The 13,213-nt window shown below is 40.1% G+C and overlaps 1 protein-coding gene across 1 annotated transcript; it reads right to left on the bottom strand.

Annotated features, from left to right (window-relative positions):
• Positions 1-1,540: 1,540 nt before the first annotated feature.
• On the bottom strand, positions 1,541-12,675 carry LOC311105820 (retinol dehydrogenase 12-like; the record flags this gene model as incomplete). The annotated part of the gene is made up of 3 exons (XM_084148024.1): positions 1,541-2,664; positions 4,188-4,380; positions 12,426-12,675. Coding segments are annotated over 3 exons (546 nt in total), but the record flags the coding sequence as incomplete, so codon positions are not given.
• Between the last annotated feature and the right edge of the window lie 538 nt (positions 12,676-13,213).

Raw genomic sequence — 13,213 nt, 5'->3', positions numbered from 1 at the left:
TCACAAAATACATATGTATTATCCTGATATAATTGACTTTTGTTATGTTTTGACTATAGTTTAATCTGACATTTTTCTTTCAACCGTTCTGAGTATCATGGTCAATTTTAGATCATCTTAAAGTTGTGTATAATGATTATTTCATCTCATGCTATTCTTGTTTATTCTGGTTGTGTTCAATAATCTTTGTAGTGTGCAGCAGATGGAGTGGCAATTATATATAAGTCAAATATTACAAAACTAAGGATTGGAATGTTAAAAGTGGAGCAGAGGTTTAGTGATCTTGAAAATATCTATGTTCATGTCTTTAATAAACGATTAAACAAAAATATTGCAAATTGTCCAGATCTGATCACTTCTATAAATGTACTGTATCCAACAAAATATAAATTACAGAAAAGGAAACACACACTTACAATCATGTTGGTGGAAGGATATTTTAATGCTCTATCATAATAGAAAGTTTGACCACATTAAACAAGGAAGTTACATGATGCTATAGGCATCCCTTGGTAATTGTAAGTGTTTAGAAAAATTATACCATCATTTTAGAAAAAGGTCACTAGAACGTTTAAAAAAAAGCTTCGATAATATTTTCTGAAAGTATAATAAGTGGAAATTCATTATGAAATGCTGAGTTAGTAAATACCCTTAAAAAGGGGAAATCTGCAGTTGAAACAATAACAAAGCGAACACCCCGCCACTGATATAGTAAAGAGCTGAGGGATGGGGCTGGGTTAATAACCACTCTCAAATTCATAGAGCTATAATGCAAGGACTGAGCACCCATTATATCAATATTATAGTTTTAACCATGGTGAGGCTATACAGCAGGGGTAGGCAACCTAATCGCAGCTAATAAAAAAACTGAAATACCTTATTTACATAAGTATTCAGAGCCTTTGCTATGAGACTCGAAATTGAGCTTAGGTGCATCCTGTTTCCATTGATCATCCTTGAGATGTTTCTCCAACTTGATTGGAGTCCATCTGTGGTAAATTCAATTGATTGGACATGATTTGGAAAGGCACACACCTGTCTAAGGTTCCACAGTTAACAGTGCATGTCAGAGCAAAAACCAAGCCATGAGGTCGAAGGAATTGTCCGTAGAGCTCCAAGACAGGATTGTGTCGAGGCACAGATCTGGGGAAGGGGTACCAAAAAATGTATGCAGCATTGAAGGTCTCCAAGAACACAGTGGCCTCCATCATTCTTAAATGGAAGAAGTTTGGAACCACCAAGCCTCTTCCTAGAGCTGGCCGTCCGGCCAAACTGAGCAATCGGGGGAGAAGGGCCTTGGTCAGGGAGGTGACCAAGAACCCGATGGTCACTAACAGATCTCCAGAGTTCCTCTGTGGAAATGGGAGAACCTTCCAGAAGAACAACGATCTCTGCAGCACTCCAGCAATCAGGCCTTTATGTTAGAGAGTGGCCAGACGGAAGCCACGCCTCAGTAAAAGGCACATGACAGCCTCCCGAGTGGCGCAGTGGTCTAAGGCACTGCATCGCAGTGTTAGCTGTGCCACTAGATCCTGGTTCGAATCCAGGCTCTGCTGTAGCCGGCCGCAACCGGGAGACCAATGGGGCGGCGCACAATTGGCCCAGCGTCGTCCAGGGTAGGGGAGGGAATGGCAGGCAGGGAGGTAGCTCAGTTGATAGAGCATGGCGTTTGCAACGCCAGGGTTGTGGGTTCGATTCCCACGGGGGGCCAGTATGAAAATAATAATAATGTATGCACTAACTTTAAGTCGCTCTGGATAAGAGCGTCTGCTAAATGACGTAAATGTAAATGTACAGCCCGCTTGGAGTTTGCCAAAAGGCACCTAAAGACTTTCAGACCATGAGAAACAAGATTTTCTGGTCTGATGAAACCAAGATTTAACCATTTCGCCTGAATGCCAAGCGTCACGTCTGGAGGAAACCGGGCACCATCATGATGTGGGGATGTTTGTCAGCGGCAGGGACTGGGATACTAGTTAGGATCGAGGGATAGATGAACAGAGCAAAGTACAGAGAGGTCCATGATGAAAACCTGCTCCAGAGAGCTCAGGACCTCAGACTGTGGCGAAGGTTCACCTTTCAACCGGACAACGACCCTAAGCACACAGCCAAAACAACGCAGGAGTGGCTTCGTGACAAGTCTCTGAATGTCCTTGAGTGGCCCAGCCAGAGCCCGGACTTGAACCCGATCTCTGGAGAGACCTGAAAATAGCTATGTAGCGACACTCCCCATCCAACCTGACGGATAATAATAATGTGCAATATTATATGACTATATATGTACAGTATAAAAAAATAAGAATATCAACCATGTATTCCATCTCATCAAATGCCAGTGGCAATCAACCATGTTAAATTGTATTTTTTAATGTTACATCTACAAGATCTGTCAACCACATAATTTCAATTAAAATACCACATCATAATATGATATGTTGGAATATATCCATTGGACAAAGGACTTTAATTTAAAATGCTGTACATTTGTTGTACTCTTCAGTGCTCATAGCATTTCAGTGCTCATACATCTCAATGTAAACCATACACTATTTCTGAGTTATTCAATCCCATGATAGAGAAAGCATCTGGCAGCTTAGCTCCCACAGTTTCTGGGCCGTGTCGTCATCTGAAGCAGAGCTTGAGCAGTTGGCTTGTGCGCAGTCACTGTGGGCACACAGACAAGATGATCATGTATCTAACACAGTTTAATATAAAATACTACATACAAATACAATAATATTAGAACAAATGAAAATGTCATCTCTACTAAATGTATTGATGAAGCTGGAAGAATCTCACTCACAGATTTATTTAAAACTAAATATAAACATCATGCATATGCATATACACTGAGTATACCAAACATTAGGAACACCTTCCTATACTGAACAAAAAACAAACACAACATGCAACAATTGCATTGATTTGACTGAGTTACAGTTCATATCAGTCAATTGAAATAAATTCATTAGGCCTTAATCTACGGATTTCACATGACTGGGAATACAGATATGCATCTGTTGGTCACAGATACCTTAAAAGAAAAAATGGGCCTCAGGATCTTTTTGTACATTCAAATTGCCATCGATAAAATGCAATTGTGTTCGTTGTCCATAGCTCATGCCTGCCCATACCATAACCCCACCGCCATCCATGGGGCACACTGTTCACAATGTTGACATCAGCAAACCGCTCGCTCACACAACGCCATACACGTGGTCTGCAGTTGTGAGGCCAGTTGGACGTACTGCCAAATTCTCTAAAACGACGTTGGAGGCAGCTTATGGTAGAGACGTGAACATTAAATTCTCTGGCAACAGCTCTGGTGGACATTGCTGCAGTCAGAATGCCAATTGCACGCTCCCTCAAAACTTGACATATCTGTGGCATCATGTTGAGTGACAAAACTGCACATTTTAGAGTGGCCTTTTATTGCCCCCAGCACAAGGTGCACCTGTGTAATGATCATGCTGTTTAGTCAGCTTCCTGATATGCCACACCTGTCAGGTGGATGGGTTATCTTGGCAAAGGAAAAATGCTCACTTACCTTGGATGTAAACAAATTTGTGCACAAAATTTGAGATACATAATGTTTTTATGCGTATGGTAAATTTCTGGGATCTTTGATTTCAGCTCATAAAACATGGACCAACACTTTACATATTGAGTTTATATTTTTGTTCAGTGTAATATTAAGTTGCCCCCTCCTCTCCCCCTCCTTTGCCCTCAGAACAACCTTAATTCGTCAGGGCATGGACTACAAGGTGTTGAAAGCGTTCCACAGGGATGCTGGCCCATGTCGACTCCAATGCTTACCACAGTTGTGTCAAGTTGGCTGGATGTCCTTTGGGTGGTGGACCAATTTTGATACACACAGGAAACTGTTGAGCGTGGAAAACCCCAGCAGCGTTGCAGTTCTTGACACAGACCGGTGCGCCTGGCACCTACTACCATACCCCGTTCAAAGGCACTTAAATCTTTTGTTTTGCCCATTCACCCTCAATGGAACACATACACAATCCATGTCTCAATTATCTCAAGGCTTAAAAATCCTTCTTTGACCTGTCTCCTCCCCTTTATCTACACTGATTGAAGTAGATTTAACTAGTGAAATCAATAAGCTTTCACCTAGATTCACCTGGTCAGTTCATGTTTTGTACACTCAGTGTATATACACATTTGTTTACCTGTAATATCCACCACTCTCGGTTTCCAGTTCAGGGGCCACAGCACAGTAGATAGTGGTCTGAGCTCCCTGGACGGATGTCTTGGTGAAGGGACTGATCATCTTCATTATAGCTGCCTGAGGTGCGTTCAGGTGCCGCCACAGGTCAGTCTGAACCACGCCAGGGTGGAGGGAGTATGCTGTCACACCTGTGCCTGATAGAGGACAATTCAATTCAATACTTTTGACAAAAGGGTTGCAGCTTCAAATAACCTTCAGAAATCCTGTGGTAGCACTTTATTTTACGGTGTGGTATCTAAACATATGATGCTAATTATGCTGTGAGAACAAGGAATCCGCTGACGCTGTACTTTGATTATAAAGGTTTATTATATCAAAAGATTTCAGCGTCAATTTACAGACTTCTGCAGACATCTGGAGAACAACGGCCCAATCTCTTAATATGTTGTTCTCCCCTCCTTTGTCCCAACCAAGGTATTTATAATCTGTGACATGATATGGGTGGTTTCCCCTACAGACCAATCCCAGGATGCCATAAAACAGACTTCCTCTGTTTTAGGGTGCCCCTATAGAAATGCTCTCCAGATGCTTCCTTAAGCTGAGTCAACATCCTCTAAAACACCATCTGCAAACATTAGCAAAGTCATAAATTGCTTAGACACTACATATTTCCCCCCTTCGAGACTAATTAAGTCTCGAAAACAAAAATAATAGGATTATGACAAATAACAATTTATCTTATTGAGTAACTTTAACAATAAACCAAATTTTATGGAGAGTAAACAGAATTTTCTATGGAGCGTAAATACATTTCTATGAAATGTGAACAAATCTTTATGGAGTGTAAAAAAAATTCTATGAAATATGAACAAATCTTTATGGAGTGTGAGAGCGAAAAACCTGTCTGGCAGCTTTCTTTCCAAATATCCATCAATCAGTCAAGACAGTAAAATTCTCTCACGGCCCCTCTGCCCCAGGCAACCACTTAAGTACTCCAGATCAATTCATAAATCTTTATCAATGCATTTTATACTATGATGCAATTAAATACACATGAAAGCCTCAGCAAACAAAATACAATCAAACTTGTCCACATTCAGGCTGGTCGACCCATCGGACCCTCCTGTGGATTCTCTCTGTCCCTGCCTAGACCCAATATCCCTAAGCATCAACGAAATAAACAAAAACATCTGAGATCCCCACATGTATCCAACTACAGCAAATATCATTCTTCAAAAATTAATACAGAAAGAATATGACACAAATTATGTATTACACATGCAAATATGTCTATATATCATTGCAGAAACTGGAATGTAGTCCACTACACTTAATCTCCTCAGCAGTGTCGACTTTCAATGAAACGTCGATGATGGAATCTGAACATTTCCACACCTTCCTTGTTCCACTTCCTCCAGTCCATTCATATTGTCCTTTCATATTGTCCATGTTTGAGTATTTGAATCCCCTCTACACATTCCCCCATATGCTTCTGGAAGAAAAGAAAAGACCAAACAGTATATTTTGCAAAACAACACATTCAAATTAAAACATCAATATCAACAATAATATAAAAAATGAATCACATTCCATTTCCCTCCTTTGATTCATCACAAAATACTAAAATCACAATAATATGTAAAAACATGTGAAAAATGATCGGATATTCAAAATTGATATCTATCCATCAACACTCCTTTGAGTATTTGACAGAAGGTTAAACCCTCTTATCGTTTCATTTGCAAAACCCTGCAAAGTATAGGTAATATTATCAATGTGATCTGCCAAAAAGTTTACACCATACCATGGAAAAAGTCCAAGTCCCCACTTCTCTCCTAGACTTATCCTCCAATGGTAGGCTTCCAGACCATGACATTTCTTCATTCCCCTTTTCACCCTATTTCCAAACCTAGAATCAGATTTATCTGTGTCCGGTGCTTCCCCTCTTTTAATGGTAAAAACCTCATATGGAAGCTTCAACTTCGACATGTAACAACATCCTGTCCATCCATAGGGTAAGAATATATATGCTCTCACCACAAACCCCCTAAATATCTCTAAAATTCCCAATAGTCACATTACCATGCAAAAGCTGATCTTTCACCATCAAAGTCCTGCTCTTCTTACTAACTTCAACATAAAAAGTTACATTATATTTCTCATTACTAACCTTATGTTCATGCTTACCCAAAGTCATAATATAATCATCACAATCTGATATTCCCCTAAACATCCCCTTTCCATCATATGTTTTATTTCAACAAAAACAGCTTTTAGCCCTCACGGGTTTCACCTCCAATGCTTCATGAATCGCTGTTAACTGATTTTCCTTCCCATCTAACAAATTCACATAGGGTAATTCATTTAACCCAGAACACTTAAACCTAGGCCTAAACAAATGCTTCTACAACAACATTATTATATCTGTTAATGATTGTTGCTGATACAACAGCCATGATAACGCATAAGATTGACGCATACTTGATAGAGGTTGATCCACCTTCTCTAAGATTCAACCCCATGTTCCTGCTGGAATTCTCAACAGACATGGACCCTCAAGATTCCTCACTGATCTTACAGAATTAGTTAACTGCTGGAACCATAGATTCCTACCTGCCCATCCATCTTTAATTTGCAAAACAGAACAATCAAATCCCTATGCCTTCCATTTAGTTTCTCTCTTCCCTAACGAGCGGTATTGATCAGATATATCTTCTGGTCTTCCATCAAAATCAAAGAACTCATCCTGTACCTCCATGATAGTATTCTCCCTGATCTTCCCCTCTAACATTACTCAAAATAAGTGAGCAATCACTCATAACCCTCTTCCACTTCATATCGTTGTACAAAATATACTTCCTTTGACTAGGTGAAACAGCTTCTACTTCTTGTCCTGATAACAACACTTCTTCTCCATAATTATCTCTCCACTTAACTCTAAATTTCCCTTCACCACTGTTCTCTCTCTTGTACACTTACATTGAAGCTGAGCGGACTTTCCTAGAGTTCCATCAACCCTAGTTTTCATAACTTATTAGTCTGACTTTTTCCACTAATTTTTTCAAAAACCAGTTCACTGATTTATCCACAAATTCCTTTCCCACTAATTTTTTCAAAAACCATTTCACTGATTTATCCACAAATTCCTTTCCCACTAATTTTAGGATATTTCGATCGGGAAGTCCCCACCTGCTTATGACTTCTTTACACAAAAACATGGCAAACGATTGAGCATATTTTAGCTTAGTTTGACATCTTATGCACCTCTTGGTGTAGGAATGTAACCAAGAATAACAGTCACACCCCTGCAAACATTATTTTTCAGACAGATTGTGCACCTTCCTATGACATTCAACCTGTTCAAGCAAATATGGTTCCCAAAAACCATACTCCTTTATGATCTTTCTCCTAACCTCCCCCCTTGCAACATTAGCTAACCCATAGCTTCCTAAATCATCAGACTTAATAGGTCTAGAGGCGCTACTATCAACCCCTCATGGTTTCTCCAAAGACAATAAAAATTCTTACTCTGAGGATTTTTCCCATTGTCTTCAAAACACCTGCTTTCAAAAGTCCTTCAATTTGTGGTTCAATCCCTTGGATTGCTTCATCTTTCAATGGATACTGATTCTTCCAAGGAGGTCTGGCTCCTGGTCGAAGTTCAACTTTCACCGGTTGGGCTGATTTCACAAGTCCACTATCGGTACTGTGTTGAGACCACAAACATTCTTAAACTTGTTGCAACATCTCCTCTTTCATAGGGTCATAATCCATCTTCACACTGTAAATAGATTAATGTGTCATCCATACAGCTTATGACTCTCCTTGTCCTTGAGCCAAAATCATTATTTTGAGAAATCGCTGATCTTCACTCCTCCAAATCCCCCAAATTCTCTTTCATCAGTACAAAAACAACTCTCTGCTTCTGTCATAATTTCTCCTATTTGCTTCTGCTCATATCCTTCAGAAACCAACAAGGTCACATGTGGCACACTCTTCTCAATCTCAAATTCTTTATCCAGATAATCATCTATGTTTATCTTCATAGCTGCTCCATGTAGTCCTAGAATTATTCAACATAAGCTGAGTTGAACTTTCTTTGGTTGATGACTCAACCATTCCTCTGAGTTCGATTGAGCATCATTCTTGAAATACTTGAGCTGAGTTGAAATGGATATTCCAGAAGCCTCGCATCTGGCATATTTTTCCCCCTAAATTTCTCCCATATCTTAGCCTGCTTCAAAAAATCTTCACTGAGATTTCCAATCCAGAATACTGTAGACGAATCCATCTCTGTCATCATCAACAATTGGTAAACCTTTTCCTTTGGCACTTCTACCAGACAGCCGTCTGGTGTACATCTTATTGTACAGTTCAACTTACCCAATGCATCTCTTCCCAACAATGCAATAGGTGTACGTTCTGATATCAGTATGGGTATTGTAATTTTCTGATTTTTATAGCAGAGCTCAATTGGTTCCGTAAGAGCAATCAACTGTTTCACTCCCTCAAATCCCTTTCCTAATTAGTTGATTGGACATAGTGAGATGTGTAGCATCTTCAGGCTGAACACAGATAAAAGCAGTTCTGCTATCCACCATCACTTCCAATGGTCGGTTGTTTATTTTCACCTCAATTGTTGGATCTTTTTCCCAGTCCTGATGCTACCAGCTGACACACTCCTTTCGGATCTTCTCGGCACCCCTAGAATCCTTCCTCCTTGCCCCTATAAGGTTCACCTGTCCTCCAGATGATCTTGACTTGCCCCTGTATCTTCCTCTGAAATTCCCTCTGGTGTTTCTGGGACGTATTGAAAATCAATTTCCCCTTACACTCACAGCAAAGTCACCAACCTGTCCGCAATCATAACACACTTCTGAAGATTGTTGGAAGTATGGCTTGAATCTAAGCCTTCTCGTCCTCTTCCTCTCCAATTATGTGTCTGTCCAGCGACTGTCTATGGATATGAAACAACTTGTACCACTAGTTGTGGGTGGTACAATTGCATTTAACCTGGTTCAGTTGAAGCTGTGGCAGTGATTGTTGATTTGGTGCACACTGATTCTTCATAACCAAGGCTTGTTTCTTCTCCTTCTTATTCTCCCCCTGTTGTATTTCATTGAGTTTTCTGAGAGTTTCTTGGTCCTGTTCTTTCTGGTTGTGTTCCTTTTTCCTGTACAGATCCACTTGATGGGCTATATGATCTATATCTCTTTCTATTTCTTCTGTGCTAATCATTGTAGAATAAAATCCTCTTGAACATGAAGCACCTTTCATCTCCAAATCTTCATCGCTTTCTCCATCTTCACTTTCATCAGAGATCGAATCTCTTGTATCTTTCTTCTTCCTTCAACTTCCTTCATCCCTTCTTTCCTCTCTTGCCAACCTCCTTCTGATCACAGGGTCATATCCACCCATGATCTCTTCTCAATCACTCTGATCATCATCATCATCTTCAAGTTCCATCCTCCTTAACCTCACTCCACCCTTAGTTTCCAGACATCTCGTTTTCTTCTTACTTTTGGAGTTTTGGATTCATCTTTATGGTCGTTTCTGCTTTTCCTCTCTCTATTATTCAAGCACTTTCATTATGTTGATGACGTCAGGGTTAAGAGTCCCTTCCACTGGCCATGGTTGTTCAATGTCAGGCCAACGTTTATTCCCTTTTCCAGATAACCTTGCAATACCATTAACTAGAGGATTACTATTTTCTACTACATCAACAGGAGTCATAGTTTTGATGTCCTTTTTCCCCATTGTAAGAACTCTTTTATATTCCTTTATTGTGAATTATTTTCTTATCTTAGACTATGTAGCTTATGGTTCCCTCTTTTTTCTTTCCCCCAAATTAATTAATTAATTAATCAATCAATCAATTCAATTTACTTATTTATTCATTTTTATTTTATTTTATTTTACCAAATGATTGATTAGTGGCAATCTTACCACATCCGATCAGGAAAAGTAAAGGAAAGTAGTCAACTTCAGAGCAATCCAAAAAAGAAAGACCTCTAATCCAGCAACACTACAGCACTCACAAACCAATTGCTTAATAAGCACCCAATTACCTTAATTTTACAGAATAATGTCAGTGCTCGATTTCCCAACTCAACTCTAATCAAACCCACTCATGCACAAAAAACTCCAAAATGCAATTCTTTAATTACATCAATTGATCAGTCTGTTGCCAAGTCCTTGTCAAATTGTCACAACATGAAATATGCTAGGCACCCAAAATATCCTCTATGGGAAGGTACGTTTTGTGAATAGAACAGTACTGGCCTTGATTTGACTTGATCCGTTGCAGCACACCCTGTCGCTTGATGCACTCGTCAGCACCTCCTCTCTCTCTCTGTCTCCTCCTTATCGTCTCTCATATCACAGAAGAACAAAGGAACAGACAAGAATTTAGTATTTTATGCACTCACTGGGTTATTTCAACCATGCAATACCCCTCTGTTCACATTCGCGCTAAGAAATAAGCAAACAGCTTAAATCAGGAATAGTATAAATAGCTCAATAACCTTTTATTTTATTTATTTTTAATCCGTCAACATATCTCTCATTTATCAATTCAATAGATCTCAATCAAATAGTTTCATCGTTAAGCAACAGCCGATTTAACAAACAGAATACTTTATTTAGTGTGTAAGTCTCCTCCTCCCTCTCTGTCTGCTCTGAGTCTGCGTCTCCCAGCAGCTCAGTGCAGGCAGGGGGGTGGCATATTTGCTCTACGTAACTCTAAACTCATAAAATCCCACGCATGCGTAGTCCATTCACCAATGCGATTTCAGAGTGGAAGGAGCTCCCAAGCAGCTCTCTCCAAGCTAAACAACAGAAAGTAGACAGACCAGCTGTCCCTCCGTTATTTCCCCCCATAGACAAACAGTAACACTTAACAGAACTCACAAACCAACACAAAACATAGAACACAAATCCTACTCTCTTCCACACACATACACACACAGTTTAAGAGGCTTATATCCGTTCCTACGGACCCCTAAAGCATGCTGCTACCACCGTTGCGGCGTTTTTCCATTGTTCCTAAATTTATGTTACCTCGAGTTTGCGGATATTCAATGAGCGGTTACATCGAACATATACCTCGTCAACTATAAGTCGAGCGGTAACTTGCAACCGAATGTATCTACCACAATCTCCAGTCCCCAGAACTGACCTAAAAACAACCTAGTGAGTTTTCAGGATTTTCGGCCCATCCTAATGATCGCCTCGTTTGAGGGCTTGCCATAGATCCGCGACGTCCTAATTTGTATACATTTTTCCTTAGTTCCTGGCCTTATTCCTTCATTCTATTCTTTTTCAATTTTCCTCAAGCAAACTATCCCTGTGTCCAGTATTATCAATCCCTATAGACACTCCCCCCTGTTTGTGTTGCTTTCAACGCAAACAAATTTAGAAATTTAGAACGGATTCTCATCACACAGCAAATAACAGCAAAGCACACACGCAAGTTCTTAACGGTGCATTCATTCAACGCACACACACGGACACACGAACTGACCAGTGCCCAAAGCAGTGAGAAAACTCACCCTTATCTGCCGGACTCTGGAGCGAGAGTCAACTCGGTGCCCATGAATGGAACGCTGAGAAAAGACGCAATACGTCCCAAATACCTCGTCGCCATTAATGTAGCGTCCTTGGGTGGGCACCCTCGTCGCCATTAATGTAGTGTCGAGAACTATGCTGAGATGCTGTGAGAACAAGAAATCCGCGGACACTGTCCTCGATTATAATTATTTATTACATTTGAAGATTTCAGCGTCAATTTACAGACTTCTGCAGACATCTGGAGAACAACGGCCCAATCTCTAATATGTTGTTCTCCCCTCCTTTGTCCCAACCAAAGTATTTATAATCTGTGACATGATATGGGTGGTTTCCCCTACAGACCAATCCCAGGACGCCATAAAACAGTCTTCCTCTGTTTTAGGGTGCCCCTATAGAAATGCTCTCCAGATGCTTCCTTAAGCTGAGTCAACATCCTCTAAAACACCATCTGCAAACATTAGCAAAGTCATAAATTGCTTAGACACTACAACGGTAACAGAAATGACCAGGTATTTGTTATGAACTTACGTGGTAAAATTGTAATTATGCAGTAATAACATAATCGTCATTATTGTTTTTTGATTCTTTGGGACTCCATGATTATAACTATGACAAACACCCAGAGAAATAGCTACAGTATAAGCCTCAGAAGTAGTGGACAAACCCAAACCTTGTAGCTTCTTTGCCAGGGAGCGGGTGAAGAGGATGTTAGCTAGCTTGCTCTGGCTGTAGGCTTTCTTCTTGTCATAGCCCTTCTCACTGTTGATGTCGTCCAGGTTGATGGTGCCCCAGGAATGAGCCATGGAGGACACATTGATGATCCTGGCCGGGGTCGACCTTATGATCAGGTCAATCAATAAGTGGGTCAACAGGAAGTGACCTAAGCGACAAGATGGGGTGCTTTGAAAGCTTTTGATTGGTAGATTTGATGTTGATTAGTTGTATTTGATTCATGCATTTGAAATGTGATTGTGCAAAAATCATGTTCTGGTGATGGACTTCTTGGTCATCTTCAATGCAGTGGATTAGTTAGTATCACTTGTGATCTGACCTTTCATTACATCTCCTCTACATAACTTTAAAATGTGTTGACTGAACTTATAATCATAAGAAAGACAATAACTGAATTCATTATCACACTTCCTTATATTACAGATGGGTTAGCTGACAACATCACGAAAACGATGTGCGCACTTCCATGGGGCAGAAGTCAGCGTGTTGTTGTGATTCTGGATGGACAGATTGCTAGCAAGAATGACAACAAACTGCCATGTGGGGAATCGTAAGTTGCTCGTTTCACCTTGTTCTTGACACCAAGTCAAGCTAGCTAACCAACAACTAACGATGTATGAGAGACAAGTGCTCATTGTGACAATTTATTTATGTTTTTGTGGGGATCTAGATGTGATGCCTAGCTTAGAAAGAATGCATTAATGATTAAACATAATAGGTTTGTAC

The sequence above is a fragment of the Coregonus lavaretus genome, assembly GCF_964263955.1.
Source record: "Coregonus lavaretus genome assembly, chromosome: 2".
In the NCBI taxonomy this organism is placed as follows: domain Eukaryota; kingdom Metazoa; phylum Chordata; class Actinopteri; order Salmoniformes; family Salmonidae; genus Coregonus; species Coregonus lavaretus.
The sequence above is the reverse complement of the archived record's forward strand: the minus strand, read 5'-3'. Positions and strand labels throughout refer to the sequence as shown.